Below are 25399 nucleotides of genomic sequence, written 5' to 3'. Positions count from 1 at the left end.
AAATCATTGAGGGCATGCCCTCATTCGTGATGATGTCGAAAAATGAGGGCATGGTGGAGACTACGAGACCCAAAGAAATCTTTGACATCTGAAAAATGTATATCATCTCACAGCAGATGTTCTGGTATCTAATAAGAATGTGGACATGTAACCCGCATAAAGGCCGTCAATGCAAAATCCCGAACAAATTGAATTTAATCCTAACTTCTTCTGCTCTGTGAATGTCACAGTACATGATATAATTTTACAGGCTGTCCATGAAGGTGGTTGTTTCTGTCATCTTTTCATGCATGACCTTCTGTTAAGTGTCAATTAGCTAAATGCTTCGGGTGCTGCGACACTAAGTGTTATTACATCTGAGATACCTGGGAAGCCATTACTCTACTTGACATATGTGACAACCTGGCATCAGCGTGTCTGTCCAATCACAGCAACAACTCTGGATGATGCTGAATTTGTTTTTTTTTTCTTCAGATAAACAAATTACAGAGGCTTTATTGATCCAGAACATTTTGTAAATTACATTTACGAGTGTGGCTATATTCTGATTAGGCAATGCACTAGCAAATTTCAATATCAGGCTATAAAAGAGAGATCCAAACAAATGTGTCCTATTCACACATTTCAGCTAAATGAATGCTGAGTAAATTAAGGGAAGCTGACACTTTTATTAGGACTAATACCACAGTGTAATCCAGCCAGCCAGCCCTCTCACAGAATAATCTTCAGTGTAAACCTTCACAGGCAGGTCTCCTTGTATGATGCTAAAGACTACTTCCTCAGCACAGCAGTAATCCCACTAAGGCTCTTAGAGAAGTGAAATTATTTCAGAATGAAAGGAAGAGCTTTATGGCTGTTACAGACTCACTGTGAAAGATGGCTAATAAATAAACATCTCACAAATCCCCTTAAGAACATGGGGAGACCCTGAACCAACATGATGCTATGTATTCCTGCTCAGATATTGTACAGGGTCCATTCGCACATCATTTCCATGTGGAAAAGTACATTTGACCTGAGCCACAGCTCCAGCTGGGACATCATGACTCATCCTCCCTCCTCCTCCTCCCTCCACATTCACACACACACACACACACACACACCTCCAACACCACGCCGCTGTTACACACAGGCACTCCACGCTCCATCCGGGATGAATTCATGCCTCACTTCTATCGCAGGGGAGGGAGATGATGGATGACTGAAAAGTTATTGAGAAATAAAGGTCGAGTCCATCAAACTGTGTGTCTGCTGGAAGTCGTGATGAGACGGGAAAAGAAGGTGGGAGCAGCTGGTGGCCCACTGATCTGTCGATCTGTACAAGAGACTTTCACTATCTCCTCTCTAGCTATTGATGGAGACAGACGCCGATAGGATGACCCCCATATCTCTCACTAGTACACTCTGTATCACACTCACGCACACGGGGTGTCCGGTGATATATCAAAGTCATGCCCTCCTGTATGGAGAGCCAATTAACATGCGTATTCAAGGCAAACATATTCAAGAAATCTGACAATGGTGAACAAGTATTCCCTGTAAAACGAAACTGATCTTTTCATTTTTCACATAAAGATCAAATGCAAAACAGAGCAGTAAGTGAATACGCACGACTCCATCCTGCTCAAGAGATGCACCACTCCACAAGAAAGGACGGATGCAAGCTGATTTCTTACTCTGGCAAGGCCGGATGGGATACAACGGGACGGGATTTGATCTCCATCCTTCCTCGGTGCAATAAGGCCTGTGGGACATTGTTCACTGTCGTATACAGGCCCAGACTTGACGCAGCGAGCCAAATATACTGAAAGCCACATCATTATGAAACCTCTTGTATGTTATGCCCCGCGAGTGGCATTCGTTTCTTATCACAGTATTTGCATTTCAAATCATATCCCCATCACTGCATCTGTGTGGACGTTGTGTGTCATTACTCTTGTTGACATAGGACGGTGCTCGAGGATGCATATACAAATAAAAACCTGCCCCAGATAAGGGTGCGTGTCAGCAATATGGAGATATGGAGATAGAAGCAACTGTATGCGTGGCATGCGTTATGTCGACATGAAGTAAAAAAAAATAAAATACAACATTTTGTCCAAGAGTCCACACCGACATTCAGCTTAAACACACAGCAAAATTTCAATGCGCCATCGTAAGAAATGATCCAGATTGAGTCGCTCTTACCTCGACGTTTTCCCACACGCAGTAGGACAATACAGCCATCAATATAGGTATTGCGGTATGTCCCATTTTCTCGCCTCCTTTTGTTTCTCTTTTTTTGTTGTTGTTGTTGCTATTGTAAAATAAACTGACTCCAACAAACGCTGTCTGGGTTACATCAGCTAAAGTGATGGACGCTGCGTTCGTCGGAGCCTTCCTGCGATATCTCCTGCGTCTGCGTCCTGTTCGCTCTTGCCGACAGGCTCTCCCAATGGCAGCCTGGGATTTTTATGTGGATGAAGTCTGACAGAACCAAGCCCTGTTTCTGCGGGTATTTATCACAGACTTTACTCATGGCGTCCTCGCTGTGGCTTAGTAGAGAGAGACATCTGGTGGTGATGGACTGAGAGTGCACGACAGGCAGAGTTTCTGCGTCAGTTTAAAGGGAAAATCCAGAGGGGGGAAAACATCAGTTTTGATTTGTGGCTTTTTAAAATTGGGTTGTCCTCAAGATGAACAGAAGAGGAAAATATGAGAGATTAAAACTGTCAATCCCTTCCGCACAAGTTTAAGGGGAGGTTATATTCTTAAAACTACACCTACTCCTTCACACTTATGGAACAAATCTATGAATGTACAAACATTTCAAAGTTAAACCTGCTTGACACGAGATGTAAACATCTCCACTTAGCATCCAAATTAGTTGTAATCTCACAAAATCATGATGATGTTGAAAAAACGCATGAAACCCGGATGTAGACTGACCACATCTAATGCAAATACATGTGAAAATAAACAAAAGTGAAACACAAAAACTGAACAATTAAGAACTTCATGGTAGAACTTTCAACTGCATCTTACAGTCTTCTTCAGTGGATAAAAAACCCTAAAGTCAAAATAAGTTTTAGATTATCTGTTAAATGCATAGTAGCAAAATGGGGCTTTTGTTTGGTTATTTGCTTGGACCAATTGGTCAAGGTGATAGTTGCTGACAGCATTAGTTTTAGATATGAGTGTATGTTTCTTGAATTTTTATAGTTTTATTGCAAAAACTCTGAATACGTCAAATCTCTTAAAGACCTTCAGATAAAACAATCTGAGAAAGAAATATCTGTTTTCATATCCAGAGTGAGGCCAAACCCCGTGATGAGGAGTTTCAAGCCAAAAAGGTCGGAAACCCACTTGGATAGCAGATGAACAAATGTACTTTAGTTAGTAAAGAATGGCTACTCTTGTTTTCTACAATCCAATGAAATAGCTCTTTATTAAACACGGCACGTATGAAAGAGATAAATCATGAACACCCTCTCTGTTTTAAGTGCAGTGCAAGCTGTTGTTCAGCATATCAGACTCACACAAACACAGTAAAACCTCCATCACTGTAGACAAAAATAATACATAATGTGTATCCTATACTATATACTCTGTACTACATATATTCTCATAATTTAAGCACCAAGTAACAAATAAACACACATCTAAATGAATACATAAATACAAATATGAAATGCCAAAATGCTGTATAAGGCCTATTTGTACAGCATGAGGTAATTCACTTCATCACTTTGTGATGTAAAATCTTTATGTTGATTGTAATGCATTGTATACATTTATAGCAATATACACAAACTGATCTTTCTGTGTGCTGTAATTGCAGTTCGGACTTTTATTTATATATTTTCTGAACAAATAAAGGCAACATAAAAAAATGACGTTTTTATGAGATTTTAACTGGAGTATTTTTTCCCATTTACCTTGGTTAAATGTACTCTTCATAGCTAGAATATGTGATATGAATAGCAAGTTGTTTTTCAGGCATCTTGGCAGCAACATCCGCAAATAGTCAGCAGGGGGAACACACGGTATGAAAATAAAGAAAACGATTTCCGCTTACAAACCTGGAGGGACCCTGCAGCAAATCATGCAAACGGAGGAGCAGCAGGTGGTAGAATGAAATATCCTGCCTCTGCACCTTGCATTGTTTGTTATGGTCTCTGAGGTGTGATGAGGATCAGGGATCGGGTTTAACCACAAGGGGGGCTGCAGTGCAGAGGTAGGAGGTATTTGGGGCGTGGCTTAAATCATAGGTGTGTGAGGAAGAGGTTGTTTCAGGTGTGTAAACGCGCACGTCGACACAGGAAGAACGACCGACATTTGGATTTAAAACTTGACTGAAAATATCCTTTTTGAATTGAAAAAAGTGTTTATTAACATTGTAAGTTAATTGATTCACAACTTGAAAGAGAAACAAAGTGCAAACGAGGAGTTTTTCCGGGCGTGTTTGGAAGATGTATTCGGCCAGATATGAATATGACGTAAGTTTGATCAACTTACATTAATTATTAGAACATTACATTAACATTATCTGTCATATTAATGAAAATGTGCCTTTTTCCCTCCCACGAATCTTTTACTACTCACCCAAAGTTGATTTGCTTTGGGCCAAACTCTCCTGCTAACCTGTTTTCTGTAGACGGTCTTGTGTGTGTTTGCACGGTTAGGCCTTTACTAACACACATTTCAAACCCTAATCCAGCGTTTCTGTCTATGTTCGTATATTTCTGGGCCTTTCTCCTTCATTCATACAATCACCATTGATAGCAGGATAGAGTTTCCCTCTATTATGGATGTTTGACTGAAGATTCAACTAGGGCCACTTGGTTAGTGTTAAGATTAGTGTGCAGTCATAAAAATCAGTGTATGTTTACACCTACACTGCCATCATAAAGGAAATACATATTCCACCAAATTAAATATTAAATAATTGTTGGAAGTGTGGGTAATTAAATGATCATTTTTCTCACTCTGTGCTTTCAAGATAGTCTCTTTCGTTCTGTTACTTGTCCTGTTCTTTACAAAAGTTATTTCTGGTCATGGGCAGTTCTGTGAAGTCAGATGAAATCTGGTGAAAAAGGCATCATCAGACTTTGGTGCTATTTGTTGACTTCATATTGATTTTGACCCTTTTTTAACTCGGCCAGCTACAGCTAGAGTACATCAGGTAACTGCAATTACTCTTATGTGCAGTGCCATATATAGGCCATTAATACTACAGGAGATGTGATCTGGTTATAGATCAAATGAGTGTAATATATTTAGTAAGAACAGACTGCTCTAGTTTTTTGTGGTTTAAAACCACTGCACTAGCCTTGATAGTCAATTTACAGTTGTTCCTGCCTGTGTTGTTTCTGTGTTTGCTTTGACATTCAGTATGTTGGTGTTCATGTTTGCTGTCTGAAACACTGTACAGTACAATAGACTGAGTCTCTCTTAGCACCCCCAAATCTCACCGATTTCCATCATCCCTGGTTTCTTCAGAGACTAATTCTTGAAACTGTATGTAGTATTTTTAGAACTCATAATTTTATAGCCTGCGATGTTGTTAGATGCTGTTGAGTTTCTCACACTGTGGGAATGTGTAATCTCATCTGGCTGAATCATGTTCAGACTGATTCTTAGAGTCACTCATGTTTCTAGGAATCTTATTCATCCACACCCCTAGTAACAATATCGTGTGGCATCAGTAGCACGATCAGATCATTTTAATTCCCACCGGCTGTAGCTGTTGTGTGTCTTATTACTGATAGAATAACAAACTCCCAGAGCATTACTATAAGACTGTGAACAAATTGCCACAGTGATTTACAGCTATTTCACACTGCCTCTTTAACTGTTTTTAAAATGATAAATTTTGTTGTCAACTATTTAAATTGTCTGTTTTAAGCAGTAGCAGGATGCAAAAACTATTGAAAGTGTATTTTTCCTTACCTATAAATAGATTAAATTCACCTGGAGCATGCATACATTATGTAAATATCTATCATGCAGTTCTTGTTCCTACATAATTCAGTCTCGTTTGAGACAATGAAATACCAGCAGGGGATCTTGGCAGAAAATGGTGTCAAGCGGCCAAAGGTGAACTTCACATAGCAAACAGACTCATTAATGGTTACAAGGCTTTGGTCAGTCCTGCTGAAATTTACCAGCTCTCCACCAATTCCATTTGACAACTTCATGAAAACAGTCCCAACCCCTTGAGAAATACACATTGCAGAGTTATCAGAGAGAAAACAGGACGAGGATTCAGGCAAAATAGAACAGTTTTCCCCTGCTTAACATAATGCAACATTAACAAGGACTTACTAAATACTAGCTTGTTATCAATGTATTCATCTCCAACCTCAGAGATGAGGCGATGGCCACCACACTTTAAGGTATTTGACTCAAGTCAATTGCCAGGCATGTTCTTACTTGACCTCTGTGCTACACAGTAAAACAAGCAATCTTCCTTTTGTCAAAACTATATAGGGTTTCTATATAAAGGTGCATGAGATTTCCAAAGGAAATAATGGTCTGTATATTAGCATGAGTAAAGTTCCAATAAAAGTGTTGTTTTCTGTATAAAAAGTTATTGTAGGTGACAAAATTATAAATAAATACATTCTGTATATGCCCAGTTTTGAAAGTTGAAGATGCACATCTCTGTGCTTTAGCTTAATATTTAGGGAAAAAATTGTGAATGTTTCAGAAAACTGCCTTACACAAAGTGATGTATGACATTTATTAACTATTAACATCCGTCAGAGGTGTTGAGAGGAGAAAGTACAACGTATTCATTTGTAGCTGTACAATAAGTGTACTTAATTCCAAGTTTTCTCTCTCATCTTCACCTAATTCACCACAGTTTATTCCTTGAACTATTTCTCTTTGTACTTAATATCTCACACTAGTCGAATTGCCATTTGTATGTGGTTTACACATGATAAAGTGTTTGACTTAAATAACTCAAAAACTCAGATATACATACTATATGACATGACACAGAACAGGATATAGCAGGTTATAAAAAACACAACAACATTAACTAAACCACTCACTATTAAACCACTAAACTTCAATCGACGTAAAGTACCCAGGTTGTCATGCCACCACTCTGCCTTTTTTTTTTTTATTATTCTGAAAGCTGGCAGAGATAAATAAAGTCATCAGGGAAACTGTTGGTAGAAGAAAATTTCTTTCTTTGTTAATATTTGATTACTCACAGACAACGAGGTCAGTCATAGAAACTGGATCAAATGGGAGTACAGTGATTAATGTAGCCTGTTCTCAGTTCATGTGGTGACTCAGCTGAGTAAGTAAATAATTCTTCAGACAAGGCTGTACTGCTTTCTCCTGCATTTTAGGCCTAATTTCAAGGGTAGCCATGCTGAAACTAAGCAATGAATTCTGAAGTAGATGTGTTGTTTCCTTTATTATTGATTCCACTGAGTGATGCATTCAAATTAGCGGCTGACAAAACTGGGGACAAGTACAGTCTTTAATAACAATGTTCAGTTATATTCAGTTTCACACAGCCTTTTGTTTGCTCTTTATCAGGGCTTTCTAGTGAGGTGGTAGTATGCCATTAGGCCGTGCCATCACTCTTCCTTAGACACAGCCGCCTTGCTGGTGCTGCACTAACTGCTAAATGTCTGCTTAGGGCTACTGTCAGGTAAGAGATATGTGTAGGTGTTTGTTCACTAAAAGTAAATATGAGGCCACTGAAGCCTAAATTTCATTGATTGGCTGTCGTATTTGATTGTCCCTTTTTGTTTGCAGTCTTGGGGCTGGTTTGTTTGGATAGGACAAATCGGTTATGGTGAGGGCAGGGAAGCCACATGAGAGGTTTTAAAGGAGCGCTCCACCAATTTAACATATCAAAGTCTGTTAACAGGTCTTTAGTGAGTACTTCTGCATATGTGAAAAAAGTGGTATAATGTCTCTTGTGGCTCCTGAGGAGCTGCACAAAATCAGATAAATTGCCTCAAGTAATGTCGCTTTAGGCAATGTCAGCTGGGCTGAATCTGGGGGTGTGGAGTGAAAGAAGTGGGCTCACCAGACCTCTGCAACCTGCTCCTCTTCTCTGCTGGAGGCTAGCAACTCGAGGCTGTTACTAGCACAACACACGCCCACATCTCATTTGCATTGTGGGTAATGTAGGAGCCAGGTTTTGAAAAGAAATGCTTAGAATAAGCAAGATGAATCTGCTGCATCTGTTCTGATCATATCCTGTATTGACCTTTTAAGCTCTACCCTCGAGGTAACTGTCTGTCAGATAGGTTGTCCTGTGTTTCACTGTGAAACTATGACACAGTGTCATGTGGTAACTCCTTAGCCACCCGATAATGTTGCAGAAAGTATGCAGAGAAACTACTTTAACAGGTGCAGCAACAAGAAATTTTACGTGTAACTAACTGGAAAATGAGAGTTTTAGTGAGACTCCATGAACGTTCACAAATATTCTGGCAGCAGCTGTTACCGTACCTTGGACTTGACAATAATTCATCTATACTTTCTTAAATTAAGGACGGAGAAAGAAAATCTGAGTTAGAGGATCAATGGTGATGTTGCTTCTGTCTGAGACATAACAAAATAAGTGGCTGAAGCTAATAGAGCCCCATAGGCCTCAGGAAGTGACACAACCTCTGACTGTACTGTTTGTATTTTATTGTATGTTGTGTATGTACTCATACGTGCTGTCATCAAATAAATAGAACTATGTAATAATCAAGATGTAGCAGTCTATTAAACAGAAATAATTGCATTGAGTGCCATTGTCCAAGCAAATATGCTTGATGGTGACTTTTTTTTTTCTCTTTAAACCACACCTCAGAGCAGTTGTAACTTGTTTTCCACTTGTCAAACTGGTTGCACTACTTACGCAGTATTCTGTAGTAACTGACTACAGAATCATCCCTCACTCTTTAACTTTTATCAGCAATAATCTGTACCTGTATTTGTAATCTGTATCAAACTTGCCGTCTGATTTTCAACAGCGATTATTTTCTAGTTTACACTGGCATGTTGTGGCTTTTTCACTGCTGAAAGACAGACAACAGTAGCCTACTACTAATGATGGCTTAGCGCACTGAGATGGTGGGGGGAAAAAAAGCTACACACGGTTAAAAAAATGGCATACTATTTCTTTGTAGGAGTGAAGAATGGGATATGATGAAGAGCATGTAATGGTTTTATTAGGCTGTGATCAGGGTGACTGAGACCCTGGAGCACTTTCTGACCTCATCTCTAATGATTTCCCTCATTCTGGCCCATGATTGCTGTTAGAGATTCCAATTAGAAAGCATGTGTGGAAGCCCGAGCCGGGTAAGAATAGGCCTTAATTGCCATGAGTTATCATCTAGACTCATGTAATTGAGCCCCCATCTTAAGGGGCAGCACATCTGACAAATTGATTTAATACCAAAGTGATTCTCTATCCCTAATGGCACTCGGGCTTCCTCACTCATGGGCTACAGGCACTGAATTCATTGTGTGTTGATTACTAACGGGCCTAAAACCTTTCTCTCAGTCCGCCCACTTGAGAGAGCTCAAGAACAGACACACATACAGCCTAGAGCACCATGTCCATAATCTCTATAAGGTGTCCCTTAGTTATTATTTCAGAACGCATGTATGTGTACGTGGAAGTATGAGTGTGCAAGCTCTGTCAGATTTACTAAACAGGTTTTGCAAACATGCCTGTTTGAACTTGTCACTCTTAGAAAGCAGTTGAAGGCATGCCACATCCAAAACATTTTTCGTTATTATGTCATAGGTCAGCAGTTTATTTAGTCCTAGATATTGATTTTATCTAATGATTTGATCCTTGAGTATGCAGGGTGCAATCAGTGTTGAGATCTATACCTGGCTCAGTCCCCAGGTAGTTAGTGGGTGCCTCAATACTAGTTTCAACGAGTTAATACAGCTACATTGATCCATCTGACATAATGAAAGGCACATTGAGAAGCTGAGAATACCAGCCGCCCTGACTCTGAGGCCAGCAAAACTTTTAAAACTTTAGCTCGTGCAGCAATTTGCATACTCTGCATTAGAGAGCCAGACCAGGTGCCGTTCCAACTCAGGATCCTCAGCTTAGCAGACAGGAAGCGAGCATTGTGAAGGGCCATGCCCTGCCAGCTGTGTTGTGGAGAATTTTATTCATCAATGGTCAATTCAGTCAGTGGAGAGAAAGTGAACAGGAGTCCAAGATGTCTTATGCTGAATAGAGGATTTTAATACACTTGTCATGACATGATGCAGCCTCAATTCTGAAGAAGATGTCCTCTCTGGCCCGTCTATTTGTCCTCATATACTTTATGTCCGTGAATAGATTCCCTAATTATTAGTCTACAATCAGGGAAATATGTTTACCCCTAATGTTATCGGACTATGTAGAGGTTTCTAGGTTATTTAGCTATCCTTTGTGTCTATGGAGTGAGACAGTCCGTCAGTCAGCTCTGACATTGGTTACCATAGTAATGATCAGAATGGCACACAAGCATACAGCTGCTCAGTATCTCAAGGAGAGAAGTCCCATAACAATCTAAGATTTAACACTGATTCTACAGTGAACTCAAGACCTGTGCCTGACCCTGTGTAACTGCCATGTGTGGTATGCTAGAAAATAAAATTCCCTCAGGCTGGAGACAATTTTGCATTCAGGACAACACATCCCACTCAGAATACATAAAACACTACAAGGACAGTTAACACAAGGAGTAGGCGTAACAGGCAACATGTCAAACATGTTTCCCTAATAAGATTTTAACAAGTCTAGTCATTGATCATTGTCACTACGAGATACAACGCTGCATGTATCACTTCTTTTTATGGGACCAGTATGTTTGCAGTGTTGTTTATCTAATCTAATCTATGTCAGTGTTCTAAAATTCTATATATTCTCAGCGAGGACCTCATCTGGTTAGAAAAAAGACAACGGCATGTGGCTGACATCATTAATCTACCACTTTAAGCAAATCTCTTGCATGTTTGCATACAACCAAACAAATCTTTTCCCAAGATTCCCAACTAACTATCTTGAATTATTCTCCTCGTTTTGCATGGAATGGGGAGAAAATGTGATTTGTTCAGTCAAAAACTGTTGTTAATGTTCTTATACTTCAAACCCTCATTCAGTACACACTGCAGGACAAGTTATAGTTCCTGTATGTTTGATGACTATGTTTTTCTCTTTTTCTGCAATCAGGGCCATAATGGCCGCAATGAGCGATTGGACTTCTTAACCAACAAAGAGAAGACACCATCAAAGCGGAAAACTGGCATCCTGATCGGGGTTCTTGTGGGGTTTCTCATCCTTGCGGCTATTGCAGCATTTCTCATATGGTTTTTTGCCTGTAAGTATAGTATAGCTGAAAACTTTCCTCTTCTATATCATCCAGAGTAGAGACTTGAAGTATGTTACTGTGCTTTTACAGATTTGGATACATTAAAGGTGAAGAAAATCATGAGATGATTTCTCTGGACATTTTGGCACAGGATTTTTTTTTAAACCTTACCTTAGAATGAGCATCTTACATCTACAGATGCTATGGGTCTTATTCCACTTATTCCTTTTGAATATTTCAAGTTCTGTGGCTAGTTTCTCCTTCACACTACGAAGAAGAAGGTGAGGCTACTATCGGCAACTAAATATCTGGATTCCACTAAATCCTGCACACTGGTCCTTTTTAAAATAGAAATTTAGTATTTGCATTGCCAACATCAGTTACTATCAAGACAGGCATAACATTAGACACTGTAAAGTGGATTGTTTCCATTTGCTATTAAGGCAGCTGTTAACTCTTTTGATATAAGAGTGTCAGAGTGGCATGTTTGGACTTTGTAATTTCCCATTAGTGTTAGCCTATTTGACAGCTCTGACTTTTCTTTAATAATGCAAAGGAAAAAAATGTCCATGGCGCAGCCTCCTTGTCATTTACGCATACATCTCATAAAAGAGCCTCTGAAGTCTTGATAAACAGCCTCTTGATTCAACTGGCTGTTTTAATTGCTCCGAGAGCCAAAACTGTCTTCTCAGGATGAGATCACACTGTATACAACTTCAAAATAGTGCTCCACGGCCTGATTCAAACCCCCAAGTCTCCTCTTTCATCAAAGGCAGCTATCTTATAGCGTTTTGTTGATCAAACACTTAACTCTCATCTGTCTCTCTCCTCCAAGTTAAAGATGCTGATTCAGAAGCCACGCTTAGTAAGCAGCTCAGCCCATCAACACAGGTCTTCAGTGGGCATGTGAAGCTTGTTGATGTGCCGTATCACCAGAGTCTGGAAGATACAGAGAGCAGTCAGTTTGAGGATTTGGCGAACAAACTGGAGACAGCTGTGAGTTTGACAACCAAAGAATATCACTTTCCTGTTTTTCTTCCCTTCCTATTATCTATCTTGTTTATTGTGAACTATTTTAAGCAGATTATTAAACCTTGTTCCCTTTCCTCACTAAGGATTATTTGTGGATGTTTTTTTTTTTTGCTATCATTGAAATGCTTTTTTAAAAATGCCCCTCCCAATACACAGAAACTGCTGTAGGCACATTGGGCGTGGGTGGAATAAAACACTGTACATTCTCTTGGTAATTCCCTCAACAGCAACATGTTTGTAGCACCACTTAGCAGCATGTCGATAGGAGCAGAACAAACCTCACTCAAACTCCATCAAGCGCATACTTTCTCAGTGAAAAGCTACAGAAATTAAGGTGTTGGGTGCAGATTAAAGTGGCAGTGGTTGACTGGAATATTAGATGACTAGATGAATTGGGAGGGGTGAGCTTTATGATGCACTATGTTGCAACTTGCATAAAACTTTTTAGGAATATGATTGGATCTAGGTTAGTGTTTACATGACAGGTGCAAGCCAAAGCACCTTGTTTAACCAGTTGTCCCACAACTTTACTCTTCCACTCTAGCACCACCTGCCTGTATAATACTGTTTTTTTTATCCTCTCTGTGTCTGGGTTTTATAAAATATGAATTCATACTTGGTGTTGCTGAGTTAAACTTGGCTATTTTGCAACCAAACCAGATATTTTATGATAGCTGACCACTTGGTCCTGTGGCATTTCTAGCAGCTAATTCTCTTCCCTTTTGGTCTAATGTACATGCATAAATTAGGGTAGTCACCTGCATTTAAGACCACAAAGTATGACTACAGCCTCGTCTGATACAGTTCCCAGCTCACTGCTGCTGAAGGGAAGACAGTTAATTGAAAATCCCATTGTTGTGTGCTTTTCATGGAAGACAGTTTTTATGTTAACATGCTAATTTGTACTTTGTCTTTAGGCAGACAAGCAGAAATCTTGTTCATGTTCTTTCCAGTAAAAAAATAAATGTTCTCTACACAGCTGGGGAAAAACTACAAGAATGAACCATTCCTTGCAAAATTCTACACAAAGTCTGTGGTCACTGCATTCAGGTACTGTGGAGATGTTGAACTCTTCTAATCTTTTTTTATACTGTTCAACAGAAAATTTCACCCTAAATCTTGTATGATTGAAATCTTGCACTAACCTCTGTGGGTTCAGTGTTTCAAGTATGTTGCATTTCTCAGAACAACCAAAATCAAAGTTAGATTTGGTCTGTTGACTTGTGACCACACCCAGTTATGTGTGAAGCATTGCACTGTAGTGAATTATGAAGCTCTGTGCTAACAATAGCAGTAAATCACAACAGTTAACAGCCTGTGTGGCAGCACAGGAAAACTTGGATAGAGCACGCAGCTACTGCTAGATTTAAAACTAAATCACTCATGTTCCAATAGTGACGTCTCTTTATGTGCTTCCTTCCCACCTTCCATCCATTTCTCTCTCATGTCTGCCTCCACCAGTGAGGGTGTGATAGCCTACTACTGGTCCCAGTTTGATATTCCAGTTGAAGACCTGGAAATCGTACCAGAGTTTGCAGAGGAGCGGATGTTGGAGGCACTGGAGAATGGGTTTAAGCAGCAACAATTCAAGATCAGTGATGTCAGTGGTTCATGTAGGTATCACCGGGGCCATGTGGGGGGGTCACACCGAGGGGCAGAAAGATAGGGAAAATCATGTGTTTCCTATAGATGGCTCCAGATTATGGCATTTAACAATCGGCAAAGATAAAGCATTGTGAATACAGATATGAATAAGGTCATTGTCATCTCCTATCAACATTGGTATTCTGTATGCTTTCTGTTTGTATTATAGGCGCTCGCTCTGAGTTGTGCTGATAAGATGATAACAGATAAGGCAGGACTCTTTGCTTGTGCTGCATCTGAGATTGCACATTTTATGCTGTTTGGATCCTCTAATGATATTAGCTGGGCCCCGGCCTTGCTTGAGACAGCCATTTTTCTTCCTTCTGTCTTCTCAGCATTCACATTGCATTTGTCCACATCCTGGCCACCAGCCAAGCACTGGCCCTGTGACTCAGTGGTTTTGGTCCTCTTTAAAATGATTTCTGTGGGTATGATTTGATGTTCCTGTCCTAGATAGTTAGACAGAGATGTATGGGTTGCTGCTGTAGGGCAAGGTGAGATGGAGCAGAAAGAGCTACACACCATCGCCATCACCTTAACCGCAGGGAAATGGAACAGAAAATGTGCAACCCAAATATTTTAGGCTCATGCATCAAATTCTATCAGCCTCCCAATGTTAGTGACCCATTCTTACCTTTCCTCCTGTTTCTCTGCCACTCTCTCTCTACGTATCTCCAGTCACAGATCCTCGCATGGCCAGGAACCCAAGAGCCAGTGAGTACAGCGTGTCCCATTTCAATCACTCGCAGTTGTAATTTTCCAGCTGGCTAGATGCTCACCCTCCTGCCAGTCTGTAACGAATGGCTGGCCTGGCCTGTACTGTACATGTGCTTCTCTAGTCAGAGATTGAGAACCCTGTATCAGGCCAGAGCGAGTCAGTCACTATGCCCGACACTTTTCTTTGACACCGTCTGATGATTTATAACCTTGTGGTGATTATGCAACATTACATTACCATAGTAGCTGTCATTACATGAAGTCTTCACATATATCTATAGAATAAATGATGGAGGCTCTTGTGATTACATGGTGTTCAAATGTGTAATTCATAGTGCAAAGTCTTTGCTTTGCATAATTAAAAATTGATTTTAAAGAAAATCAGAAAAGATATAAGATGCAGAACATGGTGGTGGGCAGATTTTTTTCGTTTAAGTTTTAAACTACTGCTACGTGTTTCTTTTATGATGTAATCTATGTTGTTTTTCCCCAGATGAGTGTTTCTACCGTCTTGAGGCTGAAGAAAAGGCATACACGTTTTCGTCACCAGGGTACCCCGTAGCCTACCCCCCGAGGTCACGGTGTCAGTGGCAAATCCGGGCTTCAGAGAACAATGTCATATCTGTCACTTTCACTTCTTTCCACATCGAGGATGACTGCTCTGATGATTTTGTCTCCATCTTTGACTCTTTGAGTCCAGATGATTCTCAGGCCATCACAGAGTAAGTCAGAGAGCTATGAATGTCCAGAGGGTTTGACAAACATGTTGGCTATGCTACAAGGTCATATAGGTGTTTTTTAAAAGTTAAATCTTTATGGATGGATCAGGTTTTTGCCCTCAGACTATATAGATGCTCTATGCCTCACACTAATGTCTCCCCCAGAGAGGAATTTTATTTAAAAGAAACCCTGGAAATTGACTAATTTCCCCTCCTACAGTAGATCAAATTGTGACAAATCACATTTTCATTTTGCTTTAAACCTTTGTAGCAGCATTTCTTTGATAGGGCTCAACCAGCATTTGTCTCATTTATTTAGCCTTGATGATCAGAGAGAGGGGGAATATAGTTCTACGTGATTCCCAGAGGACAACCACGAGGAATCATTGTATTTGAATGAAATGTTGCAGAGGGATTTAGGAGTAAAAGCTGTTTTGATGTGGGTGGAAAACATGTTCCACTTCATTCCTTTCACTGGATTTGTGATTACAAGTTTTTTTTTTTGGTTTGTGTTTTTTTGGCCCGAAGCCTTTAGCACTGCATGTCCCATTTTATTGTTAACTTTTGAGACCTCAGTGAGATTGAGTTGGCACAAAAAGACCTCTCCTTTCAAATATGTGATGGGTGCCAACCTGAATCCTGCTACACCACTGTGTGTAATTGCACTTTGTCTATGGGGGAGGGCTATGATTCTGAAAATACAGGCTCCTGAATGCAACATCAGTTGTAGCTGCAGGCAATTTTAAACTCAGAATCCATTGCCAAACAAATATGTGTTACCAAGTGATGCATAAATTTTTTATAAAGCTATTGAGCGATCAGCTTTATCCAAGGTGACATGGGGTTTATGAGAGCCATAATATAATACTGTATAATGACATTATTCTACTGGAGGTAGATGTATTGCTGCTCTTGCAGCGTCATTCACACCTCCATTGCTTTGCCGCCAGCAGCGCTGAAACTTTTTACTAATATACCTAATGTTTGACTTTGAAACTCTGCCTAAGCAATTTCTATCTAGTGCTGGCACATCTCTCCTTATTTATCTCGTTCTCTACCTCTCTCTGTTTATCTATTGATTTCTTTTCAAATTATTTTTTTCTTGAAGCATTTTAAACTCGTTTGCTGAATTGATGTTTTAGTGCTTCTGACTAAAAAGAATTACAGCTTTATTTGAGTTCCCTTAAGTGTTGCACATCCTAAAGAAAAGCAAAAGTCCATTCAGTAAATGCATCAGACATTCATCTTATACTTCACGGTTGTGTTTACTACCGTTTGTTGCAAACACCTTTTTCTGATTCTGTAATCGTACCTGATTAGTGGACCATCTTGCTTGACTCCTCCGTCTCTCACAGGAAGTGTGGTCACAGGCCCCCCTCCAACCCTCTGGAGGTGGTGTCATCCGGTAACATCATGCTGATTAACATGATTACTGACAATGTTGTCCAGAGGCCTGGCTTCCAGGCCCAGTATAAAGCCATCCCCAAGGCTCAAGGTAATTAAGACATTCATGCTGCTTAATACCCTGCATTTGGGAATATATCTATAACAATATCTAGATTTATTTACTTCTCTTTATATAAAAAAAATATATGACATGTGCTTTACAGCTAAAACTTGCGGTGGTGTCCTCACTACTGACAAAGGTGTGTTCACGTCACCACTTCACCCCAGCTTCTACCCTCCTGCCGTGGACTGCAAGTGGACCATTGAGGTTTGCAACACTGTTCCTCTCACTGGCCCCCTCCTCTACCTGAAACCCCTCCACCCTCCTCCTCCTCCTCCTCCTCCTCCTCCTTCCTCAGCCTGCCATGAGAGGAATGCTGAGGCAGCACTATAGAAGCCAAGCTGTTCAGTACCTCCTCTATCTTCATCTGTCAGACCGCTGTTTCTGCTGCAGCTCTAGCTGAGCTGCAGTGTTTTGTGTGTTAGTTTTGTTTGCTGGTCTGTATGTAGCGTGTGTGTGTGTGTGTGTGTGTGTGTGTGTGTGTGTGTACACGTTTGTGTGTGTGTGCACCCACTGCCTGTTTGGGTGTGTTGCAGCTTGTCTGCTTGCATTTACATGGGATACAGATACATATCTTCGTGGAGGAGTGACATGCATAGTAAATAAGGTTGTTATGAACCAATCACCTCTTCCTCTGTGCTGTAGGTCCCTGCTGGGAAGAAGGTGCAGGTGAAGTTCACCATGTTTCGCATGAAAGAGCCTGGGGTGGACGTCCGTGTGTGTAACAAAGACTACGTAGAGGTTATGGGCACCAAGTAAGACTTTAACACCTTCGATCTGTGTTGTAAACTGTTTATAGACTGATCTCTTGGTTGAACTTTGACCCACTGTACTGTTTTTGTTTTCCTGTGCAGTTTACTGTTCTCATTATTGTGGTCCTTTTCTCTCATGTCAGCAATTTAGTGAGAACATAACCACTAAAACAACAAAAACAAACATTGGTCTTGTGTCCCAGGTATTGTGGAGAAGTGTCCTCTTTGGCCCTGACTAGTACCACCAACATCCTCGATGTGATCTTCCACTCCGATGAGTCCTACACTGACAAAGGCTTCAGGGCCGAGTACACGACCTACGATCCTCAAAACCGTGAGTTAAAAGTCTTGTCTCGCACCCACATTTACACGACATTTGGCGAGGTGTGAAATGTTGTGATGTGACAGTGACACTCATAGCCTGCCATTACAGAGCCAGACACAGGGAGTAACTGTGTTGTCTGAGACACTATGAGACAGTAGCTGACTGACAGTCAAATAGAGCTGTTTAGTGATAGAGGCTTAGAAACTGCGGCAGTGAAACTCAAGAGCTAGACTAATCACCAGAGAGCTTGTTTATTGGGTCCATTTTATTTGCCACTGTCAGTCAGGAGCACTCCACTTTCAATACTCTCTGCTCTTTATGTTGTCTCCCAGTTTGACCGAAATGGATTTATAATTGCTCTGATCAACAGGGACAAGCATTGGCAACATGATGGATGTTGCGAACATACACTGTCACTCCCTCTTGCTCAATTTGTCATCATCGTCTATCTCTCCTTTTTTACTCCGCTCTCTTCTTTTCCCTTGGTTATGAGCAGCTTGCCCCATGAAGTTCGCCTGTAATTCTGGCATCTGCATCTCCAAAGAACTGCAGTGTGATGGCTGGAATGACTGCGGTGATATGAGCGATGAGATGAAGTGCCGTAAGTCCCCCGTTTGACCCAACTGCACTTTTTTCTTTGTCTGTCTTTCCTCCCCTCCTCATTTCTTGTCCTCTTTCCTATATCCTCCCCGCTGCTCCCTTTCTTTAAAGGAATAGTTTGACATTTTGGCAAATACTTAATTGCCCTCTTGCCAAGAGGTGGCTGTGAAGGTCAATGCCATGTCTTATAAATGCCTGTTTAATATAAGGCTACAGCCAGCAGCCAGTTAGCTTGGATTAAAGACTGGAAACAGGGGGAAATAGCCTGGCTCTGTCCATATCTAGCAAAATCTGAAGGGTAAAAACGAAGAGTTGTGATCTTAGGGGAGTAATGTCCCAGACTATTTCTTGGCCGGGAGCAGTGATTTCCGAGGGTCCTATCTTCATTGCAATGTTGCCAGGATGCAGGAGGTTACTCACTGCAAACAGCTAAGAAAGAGTCTCACACACAATTCTCGTGTAAAACCACAACTTGTCATTTTTACACTTTGGTTTTAGTATAAATCAAGTAAATTAGGTATATTATGTTAATTACTGGTTAGTTTCTGTGTTTTGTGCTAAGCGAGGCTAACCTGCTGTTGGCAGTAGCTTCATATTTATCGTACATGCAAGAGAGTGCTACCAATCTTCTTGTTTAACTCAACGTTTCCCCGAAATGTCAAACAAATGCTCCAGACATTACTTTCCTCTAATTATCTTTTGACCTGGTGAACATCGGCTTTTTCAAATTGTTTAAATCTATTTCATTTCCGTCGCCGCAGATTGTGGGAAGGATCAGTTTGCCTGCGACAATGGCCTATGCAAACCAAAATTCTGGGAGTGTGATCGCGCCAATGACTGTGGAGATTGGAGCGACGAGAAGCGATGCAGTAAGTATTGCCGTCGTAAAAGCGGTCTTTAGGGGACACGAACCCCATCTAATGCTATGCTAATTGTGCTAACATTAAAGACACATCACTGCTAATGCTCTGGTCACTGACTCCTGGGCTGTGTGCAGTCATTATTTTAGCCGTAATGGAGTTTGTTTGAAGCCCTAGCCCAATTTGCTCAGCAGACGCTTAATCATGTGTAATACACACAAGAAGAATGGAGACAGATGCTAATGTCCGCCGTGGCTGCACCGCTAATGTCCCTCTGAAACTTACTGGCTCGTCTTCTCCTTATTCCAGTTCTCATCTGTATTCCGTTATAATTTCCTCATTACCTCCAGGTTGCGACGAGAATGAGTGGCGCTGCGGTGACGGGGCTTGTCTGCCTCAGGATGTTGTGTGCGACACTAAAAAGGACTGTGCCGACGGAAGCGACGAGGCCTCTTGTAAAACCTGTAAGTGGCAGCACTTATTCTCTTCCCAGCCGGTCACGCATTTAAAAAAGAAACAACTCACCAGAGTGATTTATAAGCATGTTACACAAACCATTAAGCAATTAACCTTCATCCACAGCCCAGTAACCTTTTTACAAAAAATGCTGCACTGAAAACTTCAGTCTCAATTCAAAGTATTTTTCACTGTCCACATCGTTCTAGCTCTTTCTCTTCATTTCCTCCTACTTTCTACTTCACTCTTTATCAATTTCCCTTTCAGTCACTCACTCGCGCTTACACACACACACACACACACACACACACACACACACACACACACACACACACACACACACACACACACACACACAGGGCACTCTTGCATTTCCTTTTGATTTTCACGTCTGTGAATAAAGAGGGATATTAGACCTCAACCCCCAATCAATACCCCCAATCAATGCAATCTGCTCCTCAATCACTATGCATTGTGCATTCAAGTCTCACTTTGAAGCCTCGCTGATTGCATAGTGTTTTACTGGTTAAACTTAGCGATTCTCTAACGCTTTGATTTGAAAAGACGCTATGTGTTTTGATTTTGGGACCTGTCTCCACCCCACCGCAGCTCCGGGTATCTGCTCCGACTTCAGCTTCAAGTGTCAGAACAAAGAATGCGTCAACAAGGTGAATGCCGAATGCGACCGCGTCAATGACTGTTCTGACAACTCGGATGAGGCTGGCTGTGGTAAGAAATGTTTCCTCTCCTCCTCTGTTTTTAAATGTTTTAAAACAGCTAAAAGTAGATTTAATCTCTTCAGTGTCATTCAAATAGATTATTGAAGAGCTGGTTGAGCTGTGCGTTGGGCTGTCTGTTAGAAAAGAGCCCCAGGCCTTGACTGCTTTATTTATTTCATTCTTCTTTGAAAGCAGCTCTTGTCATCTCTGAAGTTTTTTGTTTTTTTCCCTCCATTTAAGCCTCAGGGTGTGTGCCTGTGTGTTTTCTTTCTTTCTTTCTTTTCTTTCTTTTTTGGATCAGTTAATATGCCAGTGTACCTTATTAGGATTCTACAGACTCATAATAGTATTCACAGCCAAGGCTGGCATCATGATGGCTTCAAGTCAACTTAATCTTATTTTCTCAGCCATCCAGCGTCCCACCTTTCTCATTATATTCTCTGCTAAATGTCAGATTGTGGCACCCGGCCCTATAAGCTGAACCGAATCGTAGGAGGGCAGAACGCTGAGCTGGGGGAGTGGCCCTGGCAGGTCAGTCTTCACTTCCTGACATACGGGCATGTTTGCGGAGCCTCAATCCTATCAAATAAGTGGCTTCTTTCGGCGGCCCACTGCTTTGTCACCAGCAACCCAGCGTGAGTCACAACTTAAGCATCCATAGCATTCATAAACATTTCAGGCTATATTGTATATAGAATGTAACACAACACAAATTTCTATTTTCTTTTTAATAAACTGTTTTTGTTTCACTTTATATTTTATCAATCGTCATGTTGTTTAACATTTTATAAGATCTCATTATACGATATTCTTATGCGCATTGTGCTAGAAAAACAAAGTAGAACCGTGCACAACAGAGGGCCATTTATATACAAATTGCAAAGTCTGAAAATTAGCCCCTGATGATGCAGTTAATTCTGAAAAACCTTGGGGGCGGGGGAGCTAAATTTACATGTCATCCATGAAAGCATGGAGCTATGTTCACCACAGTGTCCTGTAGGTGGAGCACTAACCATGCTGTTAGGCCTGAGCCACCTCTATTGTTATCGAGCAGGCTGTGCGTTCATCTTCACATATTCACAGCTGGTGTTATATTTTATATACACGATGCTGTTATTTAATTTGTAAGCACTTCACAGATTACTTATTGAAGCCACTACAGAAGTCATACATCATCATAAGTAGTATGTAATTTAGCATGTTTTTGTACAGGGCCGGCAACAGTATCATGAAAATTGAGTGCAGTCTTGTACAATGTGGCAAATACTACAATTGTAGCAAATAGTGTTCAGTGTTTGTAGAGAGTGTTAGACAAGATGTTGTTTGAAGTGGTGTTATATTGAACTGCTTTATGTTGAAAGCTTTTCTTGTCTTTTTGTTGAGCTGATATACATATGTTTAGCAGCATACAGTATATTGTGTTGGATTGTATAACATTGCACACATGTTACATATTACTGCACCCATTTATCCCGCTCCATGCTTGTACAGAAACATAACCTTTGCCCCTTCATGCTACCACAGGAACCACGTTGCATCTAACTGGCAGACCTACAGTGGCATGCAGGACCAATTCAAGCAAAATGACATACAGCGCCGCTCATTGAAGAGGATCATCTCCCACCCAGATTATAACCAGATGACCTTTGACTATGACATTGCTCTGCTGGAGCTCAGTGAGCCGCTGGAGTTCACCAACACCATCCAACCCATCTGCCTACCCTCTTCCTCCCACGTCTTCCCTGCAGGCATGTCCTGCTGGGTCACAGGCTGGGGCACGCTCCGAGAAGGAGGTATTATGCAGGAATTTGTGATTCTGTGTAGAACTGTAGTCTTTTTTCTTTTTTTGTTGCTTTTCACTCTGACTGATTATTATATTAATTCTAAATATTTATACTGTTATTCCTCAATTATGTGTGGCCTACTCCACAATAGTTTTTCCTTTTTGCATATCCAGCTCACATCAAAATTAAGACATCCCACTCCTCCCCCATCCTTCTCACAATTAGCTATTCATCTATGTCCTTCATCTTCTTTCCCTGTCTGCTTCCTTCCTCTTCTCTTCATCTCCTCATTTCATCCTGTCTTCTTCCTTTCCTATCCTTCCCTTTAATGTCCCTCCCATTTCTTTATCACTCCCATCATGACATACTTCTCCGCTGCTCCACCCTCCCTCCATTTTCTCTCATCTTTTTCTAATCTGCCCTATTCCATTAAGCCTTCTTCTATATCCATATATCAAGACAGACGTTGGCTCTCCTGGGAAGCCTCTTAAACCTTCATTAGCTAACACTAATCCAGCCCATTAACACCTTTGATGTTAGTGACAAACACAGAGGTCACGTGACGGTGCACTGATCCCTTTGTCCTGCAGGTCAAAAGGCACAGGTGCTGCAGAAGGCCTCAGTGAAAATTATCAACGACACCGTGTGTAACGTAGTCACGGAGGGCCAAGTCACCTCCCGGATGCTCTGCAGTGGATTCTTGGCTGGAGGAGTTGACGCATGCCAGGTGAGACCGTGCAACATGTTCTCCAGCCAAAGGGCTTCAGTAGATTGGTTTTCACACCCATATAATTATCGTATATCTCACATCCAAACCCAATCTAATAACCCTTCTCCCCTCGCCGTCCTCACCAGGGAGACTCTGGAGGCCCCCTGGCGTGTTTCGAGGAGAGTGGGAAGTGGTTCCAGGCCGGTATTGTGAGCTGGGGTGAGGGCTGTGCCCGTCGGAACAAGCCCGGTGTCTACTCGCGTGTCACCAAGCTGAGAGACTGGATCAAGAAAGAGACAGAGATTTGATGATGCTGTGAGGACCAGGGAGGGATACAGAGCGGGGAACAATGTCAACGTGCTAGAAATAATAGAGACAGGACATTTGAGTCTGATTCAAGGCTCTCTCAAGTCTCTAAAGAGATTTATTCATTTAGCAGCAAGCAGACTGAAGATACTGCTGCACGGACCCAGCTACTTACATGAATGACTTAAAGCACTTTATTTGGTTGCCAACCCTAATTTTTCCCATTCCTCCCATTCACTCACACACATCGCCACACACACATACAAACAGCAGTAACTCGCATAGAAATATTTTCTGTAAAGTTTTTAGGTTTAAATCAGCACAGCACTCACTGAATAAACTACTTCAACTTTTAAAGATGAATGCAGAATAGGAACTTTTTACATTATTTTTTTTAAAGTGTGCTTCTGAATACAATATCCCTGCTTGAAAAAGTCATTGTGTGTTTCCAAACAGGGGAGACACCTTTATCGTTTTGGGCTGCAGTGAATGTCAGTGGGCTCATGCCGTAGATAGCTAGGAGTTTTGGGTATTTTAAACTACCCCTAAATCTTATTTTGTAGCGTATTTGTTACAAATGACCCGTATACCAAAGCATAGCAAAGGTTTTTAAATTGATTAACACATTTTTTATCCACCTATCCACCTTTATCCATCTGTCGGCAGCCATTAGTCTCAGTTCTTATCAGTAAGGGGTAAACATCAACTTGTGGAGTTGTGATAACAGAAGTTAAGTCTGCAAGTCTGAAGTAGATAAAAACTTTTAAAAGAGCATGATTAAAAACATCTATGCAGGGGCATTTTCATATCATACTAAAATGTATGAAACCCAGAAGCTGCCTGGAAGGTAGAAAATGCATTAATCAATCTAAAAGCCCACAGTTTGCTTTGGAAGATGGCCAGCAGTAATGTTAAGTATACAAGATTTGCAATCGGTGAGCTGAAACAGGCAAAAACAGCATCGTGGTCCCTGAAGAAAATGTTGATGTGAGACTGGAGTTATGCTGAAGTTGTTTTAAGTTTTTGTTGATTTGAACAGGGGTCCTAGATCAGTATTTCTATTCCATATTTATAGATTCTTACAGGCCTTGCCTGGTCTGTGAATGATTTGCCAAAGTGTGATATTCGGAGCAGAGGATTAGGATTAGATCCAGTTGGCTTTTGCACAGGTCTCTGGTTAAGCTCAGGGTGATTGGGGTCTTCAGTCACACACCTACCTGAGAGCCAAAGCAAACCAACAGGGTTTTCACCAGCTGCCAGAGAACTGCAATGAATTCCTATCCCTATGAGAGTTTCCTCTCTTTAAACACGACCAACTCAATCAACTTTTTAATCCGAGATTTAACTGGATGTTTCTTTCACTCCATTTCCCATTTATCTCTGACTTATCCTGGAAATATTGTACCTTGGATAAGCAAACCAAAGATTTGCCAAAATATTATTTATTGAAGCGGAAAACATTTAAGAAAACTTTGTTGGATATTGCTCGGTGGACTTTTTATTTTTGGTTTTTATTTTTATTAATTTTATAGAGGTCTACAGTTAAACTATGTAAGTGTATTTCTCTGGCAGGGAGAGGTCACAAATTGTAGATATTTTCAGGAGCCTTGTACACTGTGACTATGATTTGGATTATGGGCATACTTTATAGCCTCTGTGTGTGTTTCTGTATGTTTTTTTTTAATGTGTCACGATAATAAACATCTTTTATCTGATTCCTCACTACCTAATTGCATTACCTGTATTATTTGTCTTTGATGCGGTCTCCTTTTGTATCATGTCATGCATAATAAATGAGTGTCTTGCGAGACCTTGTCCCTTCTCACAGTAGAATTGTAATGAGCATGTATTACTCCTCCCTGTCGTGAGCAGCATGCCTACCTGGGGAACGGAGGTGACAAGACGAACTCGTATTGTCAAATAATACCTACCTTTGTCACAG

At 40.9% G+C, this 25399-nt stretch overlaps 2 protein-coding genes across 3 annotated transcripts in view; one reads left to right on the top strand and one right to left on the bottom strand.

Moving 5' to 3' along the window:
• Positions 1 to 2493, bottom strand: part of aplp1 (amyloid beta (A4) precursor-like protein 1) — a 28593-nt gene extending 26100 nt beyond the window's left edge. The window contains exon 1 of one of the 2 annotated variants that reach the window (XM_010739151.3): positions 2188 to 2493. In XM_010739151.3, the coding sequence (XP_010737453.1) occupies positions 2188 to 2253 (66 nt within the window). In that variant the 5' untranslated portion in view covers positions 2254 to 2493. The remainder of the gene's footprint in view (positions 1 to 2187) is intronic. The other variant, XM_010739150.3, reaches the window with a different exon arrangement.
• Positions 2494 to 4207: 1714 nt separating this feature from the next.
• st14 (ST14 transmembrane serine protease matriptase) lies at positions 4208 to 25182 on the top strand. Its single transcript, XM_019275615.2, has 19 exons — positions 4208 to 4478; positions 11189 to 11336; positions 12163 to 12323; positions 13339 to 13409; positions 13821 to 13972; positions 14682 to 14717; positions 15214 to 15442; positions 16795 to 16934; positions 17050 to 17153; positions 17592 to 17701; positions 17902 to 18032; positions 18520 to 18624; positions 19385 to 19492; positions 19834 to 19947; positions 20549 to 20668; positions 21113 to 21293; positions 22183 to 22451; positions 23033 to 23169; positions 23298 to 25182. The coding sequence occupies exons 1-19, from the start codon at positions 4452 to 4454 to the stop codon at positions 23457 to 23459; spliced, it is 2505 nt and encodes an 834-aa protein (XP_019131160.1). The 5' UTR covers positions 4208 to 4451; the 3' UTR covers positions 23460 to 25182.
• Positions 25183 to 25399: the final 217 nt, after the last annotated feature.

This window comes from Larimichthys crocea, chromosome XIII (assembly GCF_000972845.2).
Source record: "Larimichthys crocea isolate SSNF chromosome XIII, L_crocea_2.0, whole genome shotgun sequence".
NCBI lineage: Eukaryota > Metazoa > Chordata > Actinopteri > Sciaenidae > Larimichthys > Larimichthys crocea.
Note: the sequence above shows the minus strand (reverse complement) of the source record. Positions and strands in the feature narration are given on the sequence as shown.

What these genes read in the sequence shown, in the direction of transcription:
- st14 (XM_019275615.2), top strand. Translation starts at nt 4,452, where the DNA reads ATGTATTCGGCCAGATATGAATATGAC. An exon ending in TCTGTGGTCACTGCATTCAG is followed by an intron (nt 13,410 to 13,820) that starts GTACTGTGGAGA and finishes TGCCTCCACCAG; the next exon opens with TGAGGGTGTGATAGCCTACT. An exon ending in CAGTGATGTCAGTGGTTCAT is followed by an intron (nt 13,973 to 14,681) that starts GTAGGTATCACC and finishes ACGTATCTCCAG; the next exon opens with TCACAGATCCTCGCATGGCC.